The sequence below is a fragment of the Antennarius striatus genome, chromosome 11, assembly GCF_040054535.1.
Source record: "Antennarius striatus isolate MH-2024 chromosome 11, ASM4005453v1, whole genome shotgun sequence".
Classification (NCBI taxonomy): Eukaryota; Metazoa; Chordata; class Actinopteri; order Lophiiformes; family Antennariidae; genus Antennarius; species Antennarius striatus.
Genome location: NC_090786.1, coordinates 3,262,371 through 3,285,622, shown reverse-complemented (window position 1 = coordinate 3,285,622; position 23,252 = coordinate 3,262,371). Strand labels below are relative to the sequence as shown.

The window sequence follows — 23,252 nt, the reverse complement described above, 5'->3', positions numbered from 1 at the left end:
TGAAAGTTGATGAAGACAAAAACACAACTGAAGCTCTACGATAATCTTCACACAAAAGTATTTACAGAGAGACGTTTCACCGGCTCTACGACTCCAGGATTTTGTTGATGTTGGCAGAAGGCAGCGTGGATTTGTCCAAGTCGTCGAAGTAGGGGTGGGTCAGGGCCTCGCGAGCAGAGATCCGCTTTGGGGGATTGTAGGTCAGCATTTTCTACATCAGAGAGACGAGAGGGAACGTTACTTAAACATGTTCTGGAGACCTCATTCCCGTCTCATGCGAACTAGTTGATATAATGTTTAAGTTGGTTCTACATCCATCAGTTTTACCCGTTTTTCTCCTGGTGGGGACAAGAAACAGGTGAGTTGTAACTGGTTAGCCGCTGCTCTTACCGCCAGCAGGTCGAGGCCGTTCTTGTCCAGGTTCTTCACCAGCGACGACATGCTTGCAGACTTCCATTTAGGGAAGGTGTTTTTGTAGTCTGGTAGGCTCTCAACATCTGGCCACACGTCATTATTTGGGGTCCCCAGAGTCCTGGAACAAAACAAAAAAGAGGATTCATCACCTTGGACGGAAATCTGATTCAGTCTTTCTAGTGCTAGTCTTTTTATGCGCTCCGGTGTGCCAACCTGAAGATCCTGAAGAGCTGGTCTATCTCGGAGTCCCCGTGGAACAGAGGCTTCTTGGTGGTGAGTTCAGCAAAGATGGTCCCAGTGCTCCAAACATCCACGGGGGTGGAATATCGGGCGGAGCCGAGGAGGACCTCTGGAGCCCGGTACCACAGAGTTACAACCTGGAAGAAAAAACAATCCTTTATTTATCAGTGTAATGATACTTACTGTTAGCATGAGCAATCGTGACCAAGCTGCTGTCCAAAATAGAATTTGTCCATAATCCGTCCACCATACCCGGCGGAGCGTGAACAGATTCTCACCTCGTGGGTGTAGACTCTGACAGGAACACCGAAAGCTCGAGCCAGTCCAAAATCTGCCAGTTTGATCACCCCTTTGTTGTCGATCAGGAGGTTCTGGGGTTTCAGGTCCCGGTGGAGGACGCGACGACAATGACAGAAGTAAATCCCCTCCAAAATCTGGTACAGGTAGCTCTGAAAGGTGGTGAAGGGTGAGGATGAGGACCGTGGAGATGGACACATGTTCAGAGTTGTGACAACTAGACAGATTCATACGTAGGATTTAAATGGGTGAGATTTGAACCCTCACCTTCACCAGCATAGGGTCCATGTACTGGCCAGAGGGGATGGAGTCCAGGTATTTCTTCAGGTCCATGGACAGAAACTCAAAGATGAGGTAGAGACGTGACTCCTGCATCAGGACATCCAGGAGTCTGGACACACATTGAAACCGGTTTATTTTGTATTTCTCTAACAAATATGTGTTCTCATATTGTGTTTTAAGATTTTGGTTTGAAGTCAACACAAATATATTCATATAACCTGGAATTTTGTGCAAATTCTGTTCAAAAGGAACATAAGTTTCTTTCCTTACAACAGCAGATATTTTATAGACAGAATAATAAGTGAATTTGTACTTTTATACTTTTTTTTTACTGACTTTTTCTACTTGGTCAGACAACTTGAACATTTCTCCAAGTCCATATAAACACTAACGTACCGTACAACATTGGGATGCTTCAGTTCTTGAAGCAGGGAGACCTCCCTGACAGCAGTGCTGGGAACCCCCTCTTCCTCACTCTCCAGACGGATCTTCTTCATCGCCACGACCTGCCCTGTGGCCTTGTGCCGGCCCTTATATACAACCCCATACGTACCTGCCAGAACAACAACACGCTTTAGTAACTAATATATTAAACCAAAAAGTCAAGGAGAGTGCCGTCCTGTTCAGCAGTCAACTGGAACCGTGTCGAGGGATCAACGGTAGTTTCAAAATGAAATTATTGCTTTGTTGAAACTTTTGTAGAGATTTTTCATTATGAATTCTGTTATTTTATTCAGTTCCTGTTCTACTGTGGACACGGTCTCTGAAATCAAACAGCCCCCAGTCCCTGAGGGGAGGATGTTTGCTCAGGATGGGATTCTGCCTTCCTACCCCTCCTGATCTGGAGAGAACCATGTGAATGAAGCCCTCATTGTGACAAAACAAAACAGGTTGACTGACCTTCTCCAATTTTCTCTATTTTCAAGTAGTCATCCATTTTTGCCTGAAAGAAAAAAAAAACAAAACATGTCACATGAAGAAACTTTTTCCAGCCAAATCGATTATTTTAACTTAAGACTCATCATGTAGAGGAAAGTCAATTCATCCATTTACAGTAATGAATGAATCCCGTTTAGCTTAGCTGTGAGCTAACAGGCTTCCGACACCAGAGGAAGTTAACGTTCACAAACTAACGTGTGCACGCTGAAGTTATACATATTTAATGGTTCGTGTCTCTGTTTGCACTGAATTTCTAGCTTTACTTGTTTAAACGTTGATTCGTTGAAGTGATTTTAAATGTTAAAGACATTTTTTTGTTGACGAGCCGTTGGTTGTTTCGTCGGGCGAAGAGAGCTACTCAAGCTAAACTACGGCTAAACGGCTTAGTGGCAGCTGACTTATTTTTTATATTTATATTACATTATCCATATTTCCGACTACAAATCGTTTACATAATGTCGCAACCGCTGTTAAAACACTCAATAATTACCTGTCCGCCTCGTTTCGTGTCTTCTGTACTCTGAATGGACTCTACCGCTGGAATGCTGCCGGAGTCTTTTGAATATACAGCAGAGCAGCGGGTTCAAAATCACACCAATGATATGAAGGTACGTTTTTTGAAAGAAACCAATCAGAGAACGGGAGGGTGTCACATGGCTTCGCGGGTCTTAACGCGCCGAAGCAGGCGTGGAATACAATCCCTGAGTATTGACTTACAGGAAAGAATGGCCTTTATTATTTTGTTTATCGTTTGGATGCTTTTATTACACATCACACAAACAACACTTTATTATGTTGTATTTGTTGCCTGTGAATGAAATTAAATATTACTTTTAACCAACTGAAACACCATGAGATCGACTGCTTTGTTTTTAATGTTTTTATCTTTAATCAGGGACTTAATTACTAATTTTTATAAGGAAACATCAAATTAATTTGCATTTGTTATAGCAAAACTGTATTTTAATTTGAGAAAGCCGGTGCTGATGGAATATAATTTAACTAAATAAAATTTACCGTTATTGTCGCACTATTTTTGTTCTGTTAATAACTTTTTTTGCGACTAAAACAAAAAAAGAAGAATCTTATAATAATAACTTGTAAATGAAGAGACGTAAGAGACAAGAGTTGAGCTGTGTGGAGCTTCCAGCCCCAAACCTGAATTTATTCAATTTGAGCATGTACATATAAGTTACAACCACAGAGACTGCTAAATGACAATATAGTTGTACGTGTTTTTCTAAGTTTTTTCTTTGTACTGATGGACTGTTAACAACATTAAACCTTTGCAGATATATCTGTGGATCTGTCTCATATTGTCAGTTCTTTGATTAAAAACTCACATCATTGTCAGAATAACAACAGCCCTCATTTATCAAACCCTTTTAAAGGCTTGAAAAGGTTTAAAAAGAAAAAATAAAACCTCCTTAGAAAGTACAGTAAGATTCAGGTGACATAAGAGACATACAAACGACATCGATATGAGAGGACAAAGGGATTCAGCTGTTGAAACTTGTCACACCTTTTTCCTTATTTACATTTTATGTACAAAACACTTGCCTTAATTCCCAAATCCTGTAGTAAAGAAACAGAGGCCGGAGCGATAAAGTCTGCATGAACCAATAATAATATGCATTTTGTTCCTGTGATTCATCAAAGAACTGGCTAACAAGAAAAAACTGTTTCTGATCAGATGCTCTCTGCCTTCGCATTTTAGGTAGTTTATTTATTCACACGTTTAATGCAAAATTTGCAATAAATATAAACATTTGATTCTAAATAAAATACTGCATGGGAATAATTCAAAAGCTGTTTAATACGACAAATCAAAAAGTTCCATAATATTAGGCGGTTCCAGTGGTTTTTCCATTAGCAGTGCAAATAGGTACTGTAAATATTTGTCTTTAGAAGGAGCACAAACTTTCTTAACACATACATGACACTGATTTTACGTACTGAAAGTCAATTTTAGCAAGTAGCGTGTTTTTGTAATTGATACTTCAGGTGCAACGACCCCATTTTAAATCTGTTAAACTCACACAATAAACTTCAAATCACAGCAAGTAAGCTGATGGGTAAACGCTGCTACGCCTCCTGACAGGAATTGTGGTCGGAAATATTAAAGCGGTCCTTGAATTCCAGGAAATCAGTAGAAAAAAACAAACAAATGTTCAAACAATTATTCCCATTGATTTACACTGTTTAACTGACCCTGTTTCAAGAGCAAATAAATCCCTCTGAGGAAGTGATGATAAAATGCTTCTCTTTATAGACCAGTCTTAAAAAACTGAGCAGATTCTAAATAGTTATTTCTAGTGGCTGAACAATAATCTGGATCTTTATTGGATTTCTACGTCTCAGGCATATAAAGCAGATGAAACTTATTCCATGGTAATATTCTGAATTTTTTATATCCTTTCTTAAACTGAAATCTCCGTGTAGCCCCTAAGCTAAAAGCTAATTTCTTGTGTAATTCCCTGCTAAAACATCTTTACTCATCTTTGTGCCTTTCAGATGGGTTGAGTGCTAACACTTTTAGCTTTGAAGCTACAATGAAATGGGTTGCTTCTGGAGACATTGACGATGCTATATAAGCTAAATGGAGACATTGTTCTTTGTCTTTAGTTCTATCTTCTAGAGATGTTTTACAGGATTTTGCAACGTGAGAAGCTTCACAGACACTTTGAGATGTAAGAAAAACCATCCAACTTTTCATCAGGGGGGTGGATTCCGTGTGTGTATTCAAAGAAACCCTACGACATCTAGCGCATTTTGTTTTTCCATTCTGGTGTTTCATTTGCCTCAAAAATTTGAAAGCAAGAACCAAAGAACAAAAGATTGAATTTGGCATTCTTATAGCCTGAGGAGAAAAAAATAAAAAGATAAATAGCGTGTGTGCTGAGGGAATTAAAAAGAATGTGCTCAGTCAATTTCACGACAATCTTCCCCTAGGAGTTTGATATTTCCTGTATTTAACTGAGAACATTTGGCGATGACAGTGGCTCTGAAGAGGACAGAGGAACAGGAATCCTGCTGTTAGGTGTCCGGACACCACAACACAGACAAAAGAGTCTTCCTCTGGGAACCACGAATGTCCACAACAAAAGAAACATTATTCAGTAGTCGATTATCTCAGTTTGGCCCAAGTGTTGACATCAAAATTATATCTTTGCTCTCCTGCTCGCTGCTGCCCGGACGAAAAGTTCACAAAGCACTGATGAGCTCTAGATTAGAAACACTGAAGTAATACCAGGTATTTCTGTCACACATGCACAAATGATGAGTTTGTGTGACCAACACTGAAGTGGAGTTTGTACAGAAGATTGACCAGAGGGAACCCATCCGTCCACCCTTTTTACACTCGGTATTGAAATGAGATCTAGATCCGGACGTGTTAAGCAGACAGTAAATGATTTAATCTTCAACCTGTGCTTACAAGAGGTATTTTTTTAAAATCTCTATTATCTAATGGAATATATACTTCAAACTGCGGAAAATCAGTTGCAGACTCATCATATAAGAATTATATGTAGGCGTTTGAGGGAGTTTTCTGAGCTGTCCATTAAGGGTGGATTCAATGGTGCACAATCTGAGGGAAAATTCAATTCAGAAAAGCTTGAAACCTTTCGTTTTTTCAGAGGTGTATGTATTCCAATGCAGCAGAATTAATAAGTGCATCTCTGCCATCTGTGCCATTTATGCAGGAGGTACAGCAACACTTACATGTACCATTTAAGGCAGACAAGATCTAATATTTAAGAATGTTCCCACACGGTCCAACACGTGGCATCAGGTCCATGATCGTATCTGCGTTTGAAGACTTTTTGTTTTTGGTCAATACCGCAAAAACCTTCCGTTAATTCAAGATCGCAATTGCATCTAATCTTTAAAAAAAAATCTAAAATAAATTCTCTCCTTTGTATAAAAAATAAGCTTTCCAGCACCTTCACCAGATATTTCTGTGATATTTCTGCGAGTCCAGCGTGCGTCATCACAAAGCTTCAGTCGCTCCTCACACATATTGCTTTTCATTCTGTTGAGGATTCTCTCAATTCAAGTGAAATCAGTCGTTAGAGGCGCCTCCTTCATTCTCCTCGCTCAGTTTGAGAGCGATTTAATGAAAATCTTTTTTTCCCCTCTCCCAGCTGTTCGGATGCAGATCACATTTTAATACCAGGTGTAAAATCGGTGTCTGTTTTGGTCCACAGGTTTAACATGCAGTGAAGACTTCTGGGGCACACACACAAACACCGGCGCTGCCCTCCAGACGCCCCACATGAGAAAATGACATTATTACTGTATGTTTACAGTCACTGGTTGACATGACTGGATGTTAGGATGATTCAGTTCCGTTAAGGGAACGTCCTCCGTCTGTTAAATCACCTGTAAGGAGCATCTCTCTCTCCCTCCATCTCTCTCTTAATCTCCTCCTTTCATGCATCTCTTTGTTCCTCTCGTCTCAATTTGCAGTCCGAGGTCAGAGGTCAAACGTCAGCTGGCAATTTTTTTTTTTTTTTATAGATGAGATGATGTGGAGAAACACAGCTTCAGGGTGTATGGGTTGGACCCATCTGAAACCACACACACACACACACACACACACACACACAAGATCAATCAAATATTATATGATCTGGGGTCATTGGGTCATCGCAATTTTCATTTCACAGTTGAATATAAATACATCTTATTTTCATGTCATCAAGTGGCATCGACTGGACATTAAGTGGACATTAAACACATGAACGTTGGTGAAGCTCGGGGTGTGTTTCCAGGGACTTACTGGGGATCCTGATCTGGTAGTGGTTGAGGACAGTAAGAACCTCGATCGCTTCTGTCTTGCTGTCAAACTCTAACAAGCCGGAGATGGTTTTAGAGGAGGCTGAGGGAAGGAGACATGAAGGAGATTAAAACGGTTGCAGGTGGGTAAAAACACCAGGAGGGAGGAGAGGGGGAAGGAGGAGGGAGAAGGGGGGAGTCATCCATCACAGTGCTCGGATTTAAAATGCATCGCTAACTCAGAAGGAACACGCACAAGATCCAAATGAGTCGTTAATGTGAACTTACGTTTGGCATCAAACATCTTGAATTTGACAAAGCCGGGCACGTCATGCTCCGTACACAGCTGTGAAAACACACGTATAGATGTTTACATGTAGGGATCGCTGCATCCTGATAGCTTTGAAATCAAATTCAGTGAAACAAAAGCTAAACTTTACCCCCCACAAGTACATGCTTTTAATCTAACAACTGCTTTTCATATGAAACTTAATTATAAATGTAATATTATATACATGTATTAGCTTGTAATTCATAGTTCATTAAGTATCTAGAAGTATAAAGTGGATGTAGTCTCTCTCCCAGACGTCCATTTACTTTCCTACAGAGGAACCTCTTATGGAATGGAATTATATCAGATCATTATTTGCAATAAGGAGCTTCTATCATCATCGTCTCGACTGAAGCTGAAGCTGGACGCTGACGCACCCTCAGCAGGTGGTCCTGGGATATGCACGGGGGGACGTTGTAGTAGTGCAGCACCGCAGACGGGGGCTGGATGATGTTTTTGGACGCCTGTCCGGCGCTGCTGAAGCGATTGTTCCTCGTCATGGCGAAGTCCTTATAGCTGCTGCTGCCGTCCTCCAGCTCAAACACCTGACTGGGGATGACTGCGTGCTGCTTGGACACGCTGCACACAACAACACACAACAACAACACACAACAACACACAGCAACACAACAATAACACAACAAAAACAAAACAAAATTGTCACATCAAATCGCAGTGCAAAACTGCTAACTGGTCTGTCGATGTGTTCAACTTATTGATGAATCTGTACGACAAACAGTGTGTGTGTGTGTGTGTGTGTGTGTGTGTGTGTGTGCACGCGCCACTCACCAGACGTTGAGTCTCTTCCCAAACACCTTGATGCTGTTCAGGTGTGTGATGGCTCTGTCCACTGCGTACTCATCTCCCATCTCCACCAGCGCCGTCCCAGGAACGCTCTTCATGAACTTCACCTGCAGACACACACACACACACACACACACACACACACACACACACACACACACACACACACACACACACACACACACACAATCAGTGTTGACAGCTGCGAAGCTTTTCCAGAACTATTTTGTGTATTTTATTTTGATCTCCAGTAGATAATGACTGACCTGTCTTGTATTTTATTAACACACACACACACACACACACACACACACACACACACACACACACACACACACACACACACACACACACACACACACCTACCTTCTCTATGTTTCCGTAGAGGCAGAAGAGGTTGAAGATGCGGGTGCAGTTCATCTTGGATGGATGGAGACCGCTCACCATGGCAACAGAGCTGGGGGCGTGGCCAGAGTAGGACGATGACGACTGGGGCAGAGGGTAGGACACCATGTCTGGAATGTCCACCGAGGTGAGTTTGTACCTGCTGTTACCCGGCAGGGGCAGCAGGGGGCAGGGCGGGCCTGAGGAGGGACAGCCAATCAGACGGCGTTTCAGTTTCTTAAACTAGAAGCTCCTCGAAGTTTCAATTCAGCACCGCAGCCATTAATTTTTTATCATAATCCCAAACATTTAGCTTTCTTTATTTGTGAAATCTGAATTAAATCCTCACAAACTCCAAAAAGAGGCCTAAAAATGACGCCTATAAGACGATTCTGGTGATTTTATGACTTTTTTTCCCCTCATTATTTCAACCCTCCAAATCTGTGTGTCCTCATTGTTTCGTGTACAAGTGTTAATGAAAATTAAACAAGGGAATGGATTAGGTGTCGTGTTGGGTTTGCAAGTATCACTACCACACATGTAGTATTTAATGACTCTTCTCACTTCTCAGTGTGTGTGTGTGTGTGTGTGTGTGTGTATCATATGCCGTCTTAAATTAAGGACAGTGTAATTGGCAGGGATCGGTTTCAGGTGAAGGTATACCTAATGCTGCACCTCTGGCCGTTACACATTACTGGTACTCTGCACCTATGCTGATTGAAAGTGTGTTAGTGTGTGTGTGTGTGTGTGTGTGTGTGTGTGTGTGTGTGTGTGTATGCGTGCGTGCGTGCGTGTGTGTGTGTGTGTGTGCGTGTGTCAAGTTTCACCTCTGAGGTATGGGGACTATAGTTGAAGTAGCAGCGTTGTGTAAGGCAGCAGATTGTGTTACCGGTGTGTGTGTGTGTGTGTGTGTGTGTGTGTTGGCCTTACCGTAGCTGTTGTCGCTGTAGGATGAAGGGTGTTCCCCTAAGATAGCTTGTCTCTGCCTGCCTTTTCCACGGTCTGAAACACACACACACACAACAACAGCACCATTAGCAGATTGTGTGCAGGAACCGCAGTCGCTTACAGAACAATGGTTTCTTTCACGGACCCTCCACGTCTGTTCATGAAGACTCATTTAATCCAGAACAAAGACAATATTTTAAATCTTCATATTTGTTCCCGACCGGATTGAACTTGAGGTTTGTTTTGCAGCCGCTTTGTCTGCCTGTGGATTCACACCAACCTTTAGCATCTATGACGTGCTCAGATCTCAGCAATTAACTTTTTAGAATTATAGAGGGAATTTTATTGATAGAAATGCAACCAAAAAAAAAAGAAGAAATAACTCAAGTTGCAAAAAAAAAAAAAATCAACCGCATGACTGAATAGAACATAAAACTATATAACTGAATGTTAAATAATAAAAAAAAAAACCCAGGAGACGTGTACCTGCACATCACAGGTAGATCTCACATCAGCCTGCATTCGCTTTGTAACCATGGAAACGAAACCCGTTGAAATGGTACAAGTTCAAAAATAGCCAAAACCACCACTTCAGAAGTGGGTTTCTGTGTGTAGAACATTGTGTGAAGGGATCCAGAACAGTTTGTGGATGATTTCCCTCCTCACTTAGCGGCGGGGCAAAAAAAAAAAAAAAAAAAAGAGTTTAAGGTCGCATCTTGAGGTGAAAATGCAATGGAAGAATTATGAGTCTCATTTCAAACCATTTCTTTAATTATGATCAGATTACCGAGTCTACTGGACAACCTTCTTCAGACATCACCGTGGAAACAGCCTAAACAAACTGGGTCATGTGTCCTCATCCTCAGCCGATACAATTTCTATTAGTTTGGTTGGACGTTCATCCCGACTGCAGGTTCATAATATGATGTGAACATCTCCGTTTTTACGCTGATGATGATTTTTTATACAATCATAACAACAGTAACTGCTGACGTCACACCGCCGACGGGCATCTTAGACCCAGTGCCTGCAGCAACGGGGATCATAATGACTAAAATAAGCTCTAACACAGTCCCACATTTGGACGCCGTAGGCCGACGTTCAAAAAGGACAGAGATAATAAATATGAAGCACGACAACCGACACCAACGCTTCTCTCGTCAGGCTAATTGCTGAGATCTCAGTCACGACAGGCAAAAGCTTTTCACGCTGCAGGAGAACACTTTCCTCAGTCGTGTATTTTTTTATGACATCATCAGTGACAAATGATATTGTTCAGGAAAGAGGAGGAATTCATTCAAGCATTGCATATTTTTCTTAAAAAACAAACAAATCATGAATGCAACCTTTAAGATACTTCGACTTTTTTAAAAAACATGATTGAAACACTCCTGAAAACTACAAATATGTCATCGGCATGTCATTTTTTTATGTATTTGACCTAATTAAAGGTATATCATTAATTAAAGGAAAGTGGAGTAAACAAATGCACTTTGAGGAAAGGATGGAGTTGAGTAAATAAACCATAAACAGCTTCAAGGTGGTTTTATTGACAGCTCAAATGATACAGGAAGTGTGAACAGAGGGATGAAGAAACGGTACCTGTGAGGCATCAAGCTTTCTTTTTTTCTCCCTCAGCACGACAGAACATCAACCTGCATTACATCATCGTCATGGTAACAAGAACAACATCACACAAACATGTTTGATCAGTCTGGGGGTACACGTTATTCTGTGGTACACAATCAGGTGTTCTAACGTCGAGGCACACTGAAATGACATTTTTTTTGGAGGAGCTTGACCTTTACACACACACACACACACACACATTCACACAGATACGGTCTGGTCCACACATGACCGCATTCTTTGGAAAAACATATTTGGAAAAACACGCCAAACTCCAGCGTTTTGAACAATCTGATGTTAATTTCACTCTGATGGAAATCATATCTGATTTCATTTTCTCACACATGGATGGAATCATTGTGAAAATAAATTATCGGTTCCTGGCCGCCCCCTCGAAGCCACTCAATGACCACAGTTTTTCAAACCAAGGCTTTCTAACGGCTGCTAATATGGAAGTGGGACACGCTCGCAGCTGTGTTGGGAGGATGAGGAGAAGCGAGGCGTCCTCATTACTGCCTGCAGTTTAAGACTATTTTGTAATTTGTGTTTCCTGTAAACGTTTTAGAGTCGTAAATCACACCATATTAACTTCATCGCTGGTGGATCTGAAGTAACGGGAAAACAAGTTACGGGACCCAGATGCAGGAGTGAAGCCGAATTCTGAAGGCAAAAAAAAATCTGACGGGATTGTCTCAGGTCGAATCCTGTAACGTGTCTAGAAATCCAACGGGATGCAGCTGAGAAGCGAGAACGACGTGATGAAGTCATCCAGACGGGCTGACAAGGAGACAGGGGAACACAAACAAACAAACAAGCAAACAAACAAACAAACAAAACTACTTAAAGCTAAATCTAAAGCAGGACATGAGTCACGTTGGAGGCAGAATCAGCGCATCTTTATTCCACCCTACTGTTTTATATATAATTTATATATTTGACGGAATATTTTATATATAATTTAATAATGACAGAACCTCCTTAAGGGATAAATAAAGTTATACTCTACTATATACTGTGTACATATATATATATATGTATATATATATACTGTATATATATATATGTAATGAGCGTGTAAGAGGCTCAAGTCGTTCCATCTTTATTTACTCAGCCCTTAATCATCACAACAAAACACCAGGAAGCTCCACGCTGAGCTAATCGTCTATCCCGGGGTCCTGCTAATGAGTCTCATGCTGCTCGCTCCACCAACACCTGACAAACACCGACTCAGCGGATTTGAGGGGAATCCGGTTTAAACCGGACCGGACTGGAATGAACCGACTCGGGCCTTTTCTGACACCATCGAATGATGACATCATCAAGAAACGACGGTCAGGATGGACGCTTCCACTCCATCCTCGACTGTGACCTTGTGCAAGATGAGCTGAAGCAATGTGAGCGCTGGCTCAACACACACACACACACACACACACACACACACACATATGGATGAAGAGAAAGAGGGAGGAGTCGACTGGATGGCGGATGTGTCAGGAGGAAAGAGGATATGTAGATCGGTGACCGACAGAGATGTCGGCTGAAAGATGAGAAGAACCCGACAGGAAGGTGAGAAGCGAAGGAGAGAGGCAGCGCCGATTGGACAGAAGGAGGAGGAGGAGGATGAAGAGAAGAAGACGTATGATATCTGAACACCGGCTCCGATCGCTCAGAACCATCCAGGTATGTGCGCCCCATTGTCCAATCAGAATCCTCCCTGCCTGTCGTTTCAGTGTGCCTCCAGTGAAAACAGGAAACCGGGACCAGTTCATGATGAAATCAATCAATTCATCATTCATTCTAAAACGTTTCATCCAACGGGTCGTCCTTTAATTTTCCCCTGTGCAGTTTTAGAGACTGTTTCCATGGCAACCGCTTCACACAGAAAAGGGAAACCATCATTAATGATCCCTCAACCTGGATAAACTGAGCTATTACTGTGAATTTATTCTGTAATGTCAATTTTGAGACGTTACAGCGCCACCTACTGCCTTGGCATGCAAACTACAACAGCATGGGCATATGGGTGAGTTTTTAAAAACAAGAAATGACCTTTAGCAGAGCTACAGAGCAACTTTTGATGGAGCAGTTGCTCGATTTTTGTTTATTTTTTGTCTTCATCTCTTATGATGTCACTGTGACATTGATGATAGTTTTTTTGGTTCGTTCTATTTTTAGATGATCCAAAAGATGCAAGGTTTTTCAGAATAAATATTAATATCTGACAGTTCTGTTTTAAATCACAATATCTACAGACAAACACGTGAACGTTGCCATCTAGGGATGAGCTCACCATCGGTGGGGTGAAAACGTTCATTATTTAGCATCATTTCTCGACTCTAAAGACACTGTCGTAACATATAAAGTTGTTTGAAAGCCAACCTGAATTCCTGAGTGGATTGAGTTAAGCATGAACTGACCCCCACATCGATCTCATCACACAGCTGAAGACGTTTCACAGACTCCTCAGCTGCATGTCACATTTATAGGACAAAGATCTTCAAGTCAAAAATATCTCAATAATCTGTGAGAATAAAATATCCATGCAGGTGTCTGAAGGTACAGTTGATGAAAAAAACGGATTCAGATTAGGGCTGTCACGATAATCTGGTTCAGAGCGGTTAGAGGTCGGTGAGGCTGACTGGATCAGACCTGATAGAATTAAAGGCGACTGCTGGACCTTTTTGTGTTTATTTTGTTTAACTCGTTATGAAACGTTTCATGTTCAAGGAAACGGATGGTTGGATCATGAGTCGGATTCATTAGTCACGTCGAATACAGTATTTTGATGGGATAAAACTCCAGCTGGGTCCTGTTAGGAACACTCTACTGTATTATAGTAATGAACTCACAAACAATGTCTACCTTTCATGGACACTCAGCTTCCAATCCCTCCAGTTTGAGTAAGTGCTATTAAATTTAACTGTGACTGGAACTGATGGATTGCCCTTTTTCCCTGCTGTTTCAATGGAGGCTATTCTTATCATTTACTGTAATAGATGCTATAACTTATTCCGTATCGTGACAGCCCTAATTCAGATGGGGTGACAGAGACTTTTATTCTGCAGACTCGCATAGCCTCTGGGACTCTCACTGTGTCAACGTCTGGTCCACAGCGTAGAGCTTCTAACCAACAAGTGTCGAACCAAAGGCCCGGGGGCCAAATGTGGCCCTCCACATCATTTTATGTGGCCCACGAGATCATAAAAGGTCAGAGTGTCTAAAAATAAATAGGTCAAAAGTGTGCTTTGAGGAAAAACTACATTTCCCACTATGCAGTAGTTCAGCCGATTTTAACTCAGATAAAAAGTTAATGTCCTAACTTTTTGTAACTTGAATAAGAAATAAATTGAGAACTATTTAACATTAAGGAGTTAAAATGAGTTTGACACCCCTGCTCTAACCAGTAAAGACTTCCCAATTGGATCTAACAAATCTAACGTGGTCGTCGAGACCCTGAAAGGCTTAAAGCGCTGCGTGTGGACCAGACGGCGAGGCCATGCGAGGCTGCTTCTCCGGGTGGAAGGAGGATATCAACGGCACAGAGAGGAGCTAGATAGACGGAGGCGCTACTGGAGTCCTGCAGACAGAGGTGGAGCGAGGCCTCCTGGGCATGTTGAAGCAGCAGCTGCATGGCGGTCAGCAGGAGTGAGATCCGTCTCTTTCTCTCTCTCTTTCTTTCTTTCTCTCTCTTTCTGCTGAGTTGCAGGAGGTGAAGATGGAAGAAAGCTGCTGTGCATGGTCAGCCTGACGTCCAATCCTTTTTCTCTGTTCTCTCTCCCTCAATGTTTCTCTCTCTCTCTCTCTCCCCTCATGGTAAGCGGAGGTGCAGGGCTGGTAAGAGGCCGGTGATCGGCTGCTGTGAGAGTGCTTGTATTGGAGATGGAGAGGCGGGAGGCGGAGGAGTCTTGGTGTGATGGAGGTTTACGGTCCAAACTGTTAATGCCTACGCTCTTTATCCGCAGGAGGAGTTGGAGATTCGCAAATGATGTGAGAACTAAGATGGTTTTCATCTAAGAGCTGCCGCGAGGAGGGAAATGTGTCTCTAGAGGACATACAGAGAAGTCCTACCTGATCCATCACAGGACCTCCTGTGCTGTGGACAACAGCGTCACCCTAAACTTCCAGCTGTCGCAGTGACAGGAAGTAAAAGAAAGATAGCCAGGAAGAGAAGGAGAATGTGTGTCTTACCTCGTCGGACCAGGTAGGGTTTCGTGTAGTCCCAGCTCTCGTTATCGTTCTTAATCACGTTCAGACGGGTTGGCTGTCGATAAAACGGAAGAAAGAGTTCATTAGGACGCTTTTAAATCGAAAATACTTTACACTTCCATCAAAGGTGTGTATTTATATTAAGAATAATCGAGGATGATGTTCCGATTCAAGGTGTCGGCGTCTCTTATTTGGTTGAAGGAAGTAAAATAAAATGTAAGAACGTAATCATACGTAATGATTCATGCATCGCTGGTACGCATTATTTGCATTATTTGACTACATCTTCAGGAAAAATAAGTATTAATTAATTATGGTGTCCCTCAAGGTTCAGTACTGGGCCCTTTTTCTTTTCTTTGTGAAAAATGTGGATAAAAAAGTATTTGTAATGTCAGTTCCTCCTTTCCTGTCATGAGTGGTTATCAGGGCTGCAGAAACACACCCGCCTCCCGGCTGCTGCGCCTCTCTTACCCGCGCATATTCGATCTTAAGCGTGCAGCAGCCGGCGTAGATGTCAGCTCCGTTCAGAGCAGCTTTGGCCTTCTGTGCACACTGAATGGACTCGAACCTGAAAGACTGGGGTCAAGGAAAGGACACGCACACACGCAACATGGGAAAAACATGTGTTCACAAACGTGCTGAGGATACTCCACCATGGCCTGGATTCCATTTCGTTTGAAGATGACGATCCGCAGGACGCTGCCGATGGGGTTACACACCGTGTATAGAACATCCTGAGCAGAAATGGAGCAATGAAGGAGGAAATTCTACTTTTTTATCTGAAATAAAAGCTTCTAAAGCTGCAGTGTGCCAAAAACATGCTTAAAACAGAGTTGCTCAGAGATAAGAAGTAAATAATTCCAGGATGACGAATCTTTTTGGGGGGGATCTGGTGACTTGTCAAAGACTCTGAGTCATACTTCTGAAATACAATTTTTTGCTTATAGACTTCCTGTACGGTACAGAAGCTAGGAGACGAATAAATCAGCTGCTCCCAAAATGTCCTACTTACATTCCTGATTTAGAAAAACTGGGTGTCCAAGAAGGAAATGAGGTTTGAATTTTGTATGACAGAAGGAAAGGAAAAGAAAACGATGCAGAACCAAAAACAAACAAATCAAAGAACAGATTTCACAAGCTATGCATGTTTTTGAGCCACAGGTGGGTCTCGGTTACCGTAGTTATGGGGTAGAGGGGGTTCTGTATGGACAGCAGGAGGACCTTGTTGCCGCTGTTAGGGTTGTCAGCGTTGGTCGGCCTGGTGATTCTCTTGGATGTGGAATAATTGAAGTATGCCTGCTGGCCTGAAAGACAAACGGAGAGAATTATGACGACACCTTGGATGAGACAGAACACAGTTGATCAGCTACACCAGGACAGATCAAGCAACTCCATGCAAGTTTCGATTTTTTATATATTCAACACAAATGCTGCCTTTACTGACGACAGCGGTCTGGAGATGATGCAACCGCCAGAATATAGAGTAATTGTTCATGAGAGACACATTTGTCAGTCAGATGTTGTTTAATCATGAGCCAACACTCATAGATTCCTAATGTGTTTTTTTTTTATGCTCAGGTATAAATTTATGTCTCAAATTTTATTTAATACGTCATTGATTCCTCTGAGGGGTAATTCTACTCCGCATTAGACCCCTCTTTTACAGTTTTCCCAATCACAAAATCAAGAGTATAAATGCCCGAAGAAATCACAAAAAGGTCCACTAAAGACTGGTTCCAGATGAAGTCCTGGATCAATCCAGAGATCGTCTAGAATGAATCACGAAGAAAATCTCTGATGGGATTTGCAGAAATTGGTTGCGGCACATAATCCCAGGAATATTCTAGAACCGGAGACCTTTGTTCATTATAGAACTTAAAGGTTGGACAATTTTGCTTCCAACTCTAGAATCGTGTAACAACAGCTGATCTTCATCGGCCGGCGCTCAAACCTGCGATGTAAACCGGCTCCTTGGCGCCGCAGGTCACGCAGCGGTCGGCGCTCTCCACTGCAGAGAACTCCACCAGGGCCTGACGCTTGAACGGCATCATCATCACGTAGCTGAGAACACACACACACACACACATCACACACTCAGGCTCAACAGACACAACCTGCAGAATCAGTGCAAGAAGATGACACCCAAGTTTGTGCATTTGCTCGTGTGTGTGTGTGTGTCTCACAGTGTGTGTGTGACTGACTTCAGGTGAACAAGAGCTTAATGAATACTGCACCATGCAAGGGATGTAAATAATGGAGAAGGAGTCGTTTAGAGTGGAAACTGCAGCATCACAAAATGTTTTCTTTAATTATTCAGCACCGGTAAACATCTTTACGCTGAAGCTTCTTGGTTTTTTACTTCATGTGTCCCACATAAATATTTATTCATCTTCAAATGTTATCGGGTAGAAGCCTGACTTTTAAAGTTTCTGCGTATATGTTGTGGAGCGAATAAAGAGTCGTGTCTGTTTGTTTGTTTATTTGTTTGTTAGAAACTCTCCCCCCCTCATCTTGAACACATCTTACACACCACAAAGTGTTTTGTTGGGCTCCCTCTGTTGCTGCGGCGACTCTCACAGGGTTGTGTAGCTCTCAGATTTAATCTTTCCCCATAAATAAATTAGGACTTTCTGCTTCCCCTCACCTCCCCCAACACACACACACACACACACACACAGATTACTATCTCACCATATGGGTCCAAACTTCTCCAGAGCGTCTATCAGGTCTGCCTCCACCACGGCCTCACACAGACCCCTGACGTGCACGACGGGGCTGGGGGAGATGCGATGGGAGTCCTCGCCGTTATCCTGAAGCACACAAAGTCAGGAGGTAATGCATGATGGAATTGGAGGCATAGCTCAGCACGCAGAAGAGTAAAACAATTATTTACACTTGATTGGAGGTGGAATTAAATCTACTCTTTAATAAAGAGTCTTTAAATTTAAATCTCCACTAGTAAATTTTCATCCCTCCACAGCACAACCTATTTAAACGGATATTTTGATACCAGCTAAACCTTTTTCCACAGATTATTACCATGAAGTCAATTTATGTTTTCCATTCAGTTATTTAACATTAAGGAGTAATTACATTTATTTTACATTATATTAAGTTACATTTATTAGTAACTAAATGTAACTACATCTATCGATGAAAATGAGTTTGACACCCCTGTTTTAAAGGTAATACAGGCTGACATGAGGATGTGTTGTTATTTCCAGGGCTGTGTTTGCCGTCCCGTTATTTTCCGATATTTGCAATTTTTTTTGTTCCTTCATGTTCCCAGTCAGAAGTGTCTGAAAATGTCGTCTCTCTCCATCTTCCAGCGCCGCTGCCTCCAGAACACCGACTGGACAGTCGCCATCTTCTGCCTTCTCTCAGCCTAACGCGAAGTCGTGTTGTGAGTCATCGGATTTCACACCAACACAAACTGCTACCACTTATTTTCCACCAGCAAGAGGACACTTTAAAAATAGGATTCAGAAAACAACTGAGATACAGTAGATATCTATTTTTTTAAAGAGTAGTAAGATATTTAATGATTATCAGGTGTAACTGAAGTTCTAACAGCCCAAAACTAAAAGAAAACATGTGAAAACCTCCAAAATACAGTTTAAAAAAATAAAAAATCATTTATAGTTCTCGTTAATTTCATACCTGCAGAAAGCTACTTTTTGAAATTTCAAATAAATAAGTAAATATAAGGCCTAAATTTTCGAAAATATCAGAATGCATCCTGCAGTATGTGCGAAAAAAAAAAAAAGATCAGGACTGCTAGTGTGGGTCAGCTATGTCGTAACCATGGCGACGCTTCAGCAGAGGAAACTGTCCAGACAGCTGGAGGTAACTACGGCAGATGTTTTCAGTTCCACTGGTCTTTTTCTCTGTTCTTTGGTAGCAGGATTACACCAGAGCTGCTGATGTCCAACATTCAGATTGTCCTTTGTATGTGCCCCCCCCTCATTAAATTATTTATAATTATTCTGTTTCTTTTTTTAACTTATTTTATTTTTAACATCACGTCCTTCCTCGCCCTGATGCACCCATCCTAATGTAAATAAAAGCAAACGTCCTTCATCGGCCCGTCTATCACCTGAGTCACCTTCCAGTGATCGGATGACGTGTGTGTGAATGCGTGTGTGTGCGACCGTGTCCGTGCATGCATGCCCGAGTGTGTGCGGAAACTAGACCAGATGTATGTAATGGTGATTACAAGGCAATGTGACACCACCTTCACTTAGCGAGGGAGACCGAGGAAGGAAGTTGTGAACTGTAACAACGCGGCTACAGACAAATTTTGTTTTTACATCCAAGCTACAAACCACTAGTGCAATTTCTGGAACAGAAACTTGAAGTTCTGGTTTCACTGTGGAGCTGCTCATCGATGTGCGGTGGGAGGATGCTGCATCTCCGGAGATCTTAGGTGAAGATGATGGAAACGAAATGGCTTATGGATGGTTGGAAGGAAGAGTTTCAGCGATTGTGAAGCAAAATATTACCAAGAAAATGAACTGGATTCTGTATTCAGTAGAAGTGTAGACAATAAAAGGCCTCCACACACAGATGGTTTTGTCACTTCACTCCAATTTCCACAGCAAACAAGTCAAGAAACTAGAATGGCTCTCAACCATCAGTCCTCTTTAATCCAGTTCAGCTTCAAGTGGAATCAAAGCCAGACTCATGCGGTTGTCACATGACTGACTATCCACAGTGAAAACATTCAAATCAGGTGGAACCGGTGTTATTATTTAAATTTAGAGCCACACCAAAGCTGTAAAAACATGGATCCCAATGCTCTGATGTGAAAACGAAGATCCTCAAATTACCCTCCAAGAAATTAAGCTGTCGAGAACAAATCCAGTCATTGGAAGAGAATGACTGCAGAGATTCTTTGCAGCTGTTGGGTGGTTTACAAGTAATTATGTGACTTTAATTCAATCAAGCTTTATCCTAAATTAGACACATAAAATTTAAGGTTTTTAATTTTTTTGAAATCGGTCTTTTTTTTCTGATGTCATCCTGATAAAACTACAAAAACGACACAGGTGAAAGCAGCACAGGTAGTTAGTGGTTAGTTAATAGTTAATATGTGCGTCCCAACCGATAAAAATCTGTGGAGTGGGTGGATTGCCCGCCCTACGTGATGACGTCATCCAGAGGTCATACCAGTCAATCAGGAGGAGGATTACACCAAAATGTAATGATGTGTCACCTGTGTCTTATTTGTGTTTGCTTTTTATGCAGAGAAAAATAGCTGAGTTTAAGATTTAAAAATAATGTTATTGACAATAAAATTTATTATATTAAATTCATTAATATTAACTTTTCATTTTTATTCCTTTTAAATTAAAAAAAATGTAAATTAATGAATATTAACTTTAATTTTTTATCCAGTTAAAGTTAAATGTTTTTCTTCCTGTTCGTGATGCCTCGCGCTGACACGCGCTCACCTGTCGCGTCAGATGCCCGCGCGCTGACAGGATGACAGCAGCAACGCTTCGGCCGCGCGCGCTGACGCTGACGCGGACGCGGACGCGGCGCGTCGGCCGCGCACGCGTCGGACCGCGATGCTCTACCGCAGGGAAAGGTTAGATAATGTTCTTCGCCCTCCTCACCTTCCGTCCTCCTCCGTAGGGGCTCCCGCTCCACCGGGCCCGGTTGTCCGCCGCGGACTCCCCGTTGCCCGGCAGCGAACCGGAGTCCGAGTCCTCCCCCTCCTCCAGTTCCTCCTCTCCTTCCTCCCTCTCCTCCGCCTCCGTCACCCTCTCCTCCGTTTTCAGCCGCTTTGCCGCCCTTCCGTATTCCTCTTCCTCCCGCTGCGCGGCTCCTTCTCCCATCGACATGGTTCCGGTTCGGCGGACGTGTTGGAGAGCGGGTCTGGTTCTGGGTGGTCAGAGCAAGCCGTCCATGTCCGGAGCTTCCGTCCGTAGCGTCTCCTCCCGCCGCTGCGTCCCTGTCTCCACTCTCGGCTCCAGCCTCCGCGTCCTGACGACACCACTGATTTTCTGTGTGGAGGTGTGAGCGGACAGGACATGTCCCGCCCCTGCCGGGCTCTCATTGGCTAAAGCGTTCCTGCGCCTTGGAGACTCAGCGCCTGATTGGTCGCTGTCGGTGCGTCAACCGACAGCTTTCCACGCTCTGCGGAGGAGTGCGCAGAGAGGGATCCAGGAGGAGAATGGAGGTCTGGTCCACGCAGAGGCAGACCTGAGAATGTGCTGCATCACCAAACGGATCCTAGTCTTCATCATCTTCATCATCCATCATTTCAGAGTGGATGTCTTTGTGTTTTACAGCACAGCCGGACGCAGAAGTCTTCAATCATCATTCAATATGTGGTTTATTTCCTGAATCCACAATGAATCTGATGTTTGCAGAAGCAAAATGACACAAACACAACAGTTATCATGAGTTTTTTCCACACATAACGCAAAACACTGCTTTCACCGACCGCTGCAGCCTCTGAGCGATTCAACCCACATCCACCTGCAGCTCCTGTGGAATCTTAAGGCCTCCAGTTCCAGAACATTCCTGGCTTACCTGCAGCAGCCTCCTCCTCCTCCCTTCTTCAACCTGACTATTCTGATGGACACCGACGTCGTCCTCCTGGGGTGCCGAAGTGTCATCTTCCTCATCCTCCTCATCTCCTGATCCCTGATGGAATCCATTTGACCTTCAGGCTGCAGGTTTCCAGAGGACCAGGAAGCAAAGCGGCTCCAGGGCATCACTGAGTCCCTCCCGTGCTTCATGATCATCAGCTTTATCCTTCATCCTCCAGAGGCACTAAGTGATCCAGCTTGGTCACCTCAGAACTTGTGGGTCTTATGAGAACTGATATTTTTAGGTTATTATTACAGATTTTCATCAGCAATCATCATCAGTAGTTTTATTCAGTTCAATGTATGTTCTGAACTTCCCAGTTTGTGATCAATAAAATAAATCCGTCCATCTATCTATCTGAAAAAACCTTAAAAACGTCTGCACTGATCTGCTCCAACAGTTCTTTTCACATTAAATCCTTTCAAGCAGCTGATAAATAGTAGATTTTACCAATAAGGCTGATCTAGAATGAGGGATTAGATTTTGTAGATTAGATTAGATTAGATTCTGTTCTCCTTCGAGTCATATGACAGAGTTGGGATACAAAAGACTCAAATCTGATAAGAAAAAATTTGATTCTTGTGTTCATATGTGTCTGACCAAATCTGATTTATCCTGGTGATGTGAACGCATTGAAGCCGGAACAGAAAGAAATATGATTTTATTTCACACGATTCAGACACAAATGAAGGTTCTTGGGCTTGAATAATTCAAAATGTAGACACTAAGAAGATCAGAGAGGAATATTACAGCATGAACAAAAGAGAGGCCACAGTTAAAGCATCTCAAATAACAATCAGAGAGGAGAACGCTCCAGAGACGAGCAGCAGTTATCAGATAATTAGAGCAGATATAATTAGAAGAACTTCTTCAGAGGGGATGAGTAGGAAGTGTTGTTCTTGGAGCTTCATGTGGAACATAGAACCTACACAGAGAACATCAGTGTGAATCTGCTGAAGTGCAGCTGCAGAGCGGGGGTGTTTACATTCCTCAGGTCATAAATGGAAAGAATCAAAAGTCAAGAACACAAGTAGACTTCTTCCTATAAGTCGTGAATTCTAGAGGTTATATTTTCTGTTTTTTATTGTTACCATAGTTACTGTGGCAGAACGAGCCTGCTGAGTGACGCACACGCCAGACTGGAATCCATCTGATTAGTTTCCAGTCGTGAATTAGATTTTAATGACACGGAACGCTCCCGAACGCGTGGAACTGTCCTTTTCTTTACACTTTCTTTCATCTGTGGGAAACTTTTTATTATAGGTAATGGAACAGGTGAAGAGATCCAGGTTCTGGGTGTGTCGTCAGGTGTTCATGACTGAACGGGTTCATGAAATACGAATGCAGATGGATGTTTTTATGAAGGATACACACATTTTCACCATTGGATATCAATTTG

General features: G+C 42.5%; 2 protein-coding genes across 3 annotated transcripts; both read right to left on the bottom strand.

Annotated features, from left to right (window-relative positions):
- Positions 1 to 73: 73 nt before the first annotated feature.
- On the bottom strand, positions 74 to 6,608 carry cdk1 (cyclin dependent kinase 1). 2 transcript variants are annotated; one of them, XM_068327612.1, is made up of 8 exons: positions 6,556 to 6,608; positions 2,134 to 2,176; positions 1,630 to 1,786; positions 1,219 to 1,342; positions 933 to 1,103; positions 628 to 791; positions 391 to 532; positions 74 to 211 (listed from the first exon to the last, which is right to left on the bottom strand). In XM_068327612.1, exons 2-8 carry the CDS (start codon positions 2,168 to 2,170, stop codon positions 86 to 88), a joined length of 921 nt encoding a protein of 306 aa, XP_068183713.1. In that variant the 5' UTR covers positions 2,171 to 2,176; positions 6,556 to 6,608; the 3' UTR covers positions 74 to 85. The 2 variants fall into 2 exon arrangements, with proteins under 2 accessions (XP_068183713.1, XP_068183712.1); XM_068327611.1 differs by lacking the exon at positions 6,556 to 6,608 and adding an exon at positions 2,663 to 3,030.
- Positions 3,301 to 22,190, bottom strand: LOC137603814 (heterogeneous nuclear ribonucleoprotein L-like). Its single transcript, XM_068327606.1, has 14 exons — positions 20,872 to 22,190; positions 17,945 to 18,063; positions 17,205 to 17,314; positions 16,430 to 16,557; positions 15,902 to 15,987; positions 15,725 to 15,821; positions 15,236 to 15,308; positions 9,401 to 9,472; positions 8,453 to 8,670; positions 8,072 to 8,193; positions 7,660 to 7,861; positions 7,240 to 7,297; positions 6,956 to 7,054; positions 3,301 to 6,743 (listed from the first exon to the last, which is right to left on the bottom strand). The coding sequence occupies exons 1-14, from the start codon at positions 21,097 to 21,099 to the stop codon at positions 6,688 to 6,690; spliced, it is 1,668 nt and encodes a 555-aa protein (XP_068183707.1). The 5' UTR covers positions 21,100 to 22,190; the 3' UTR covers positions 3,301 to 6,687.
- Positions 22,191 to 23,252: the final 1,062 nt, after the last annotated feature.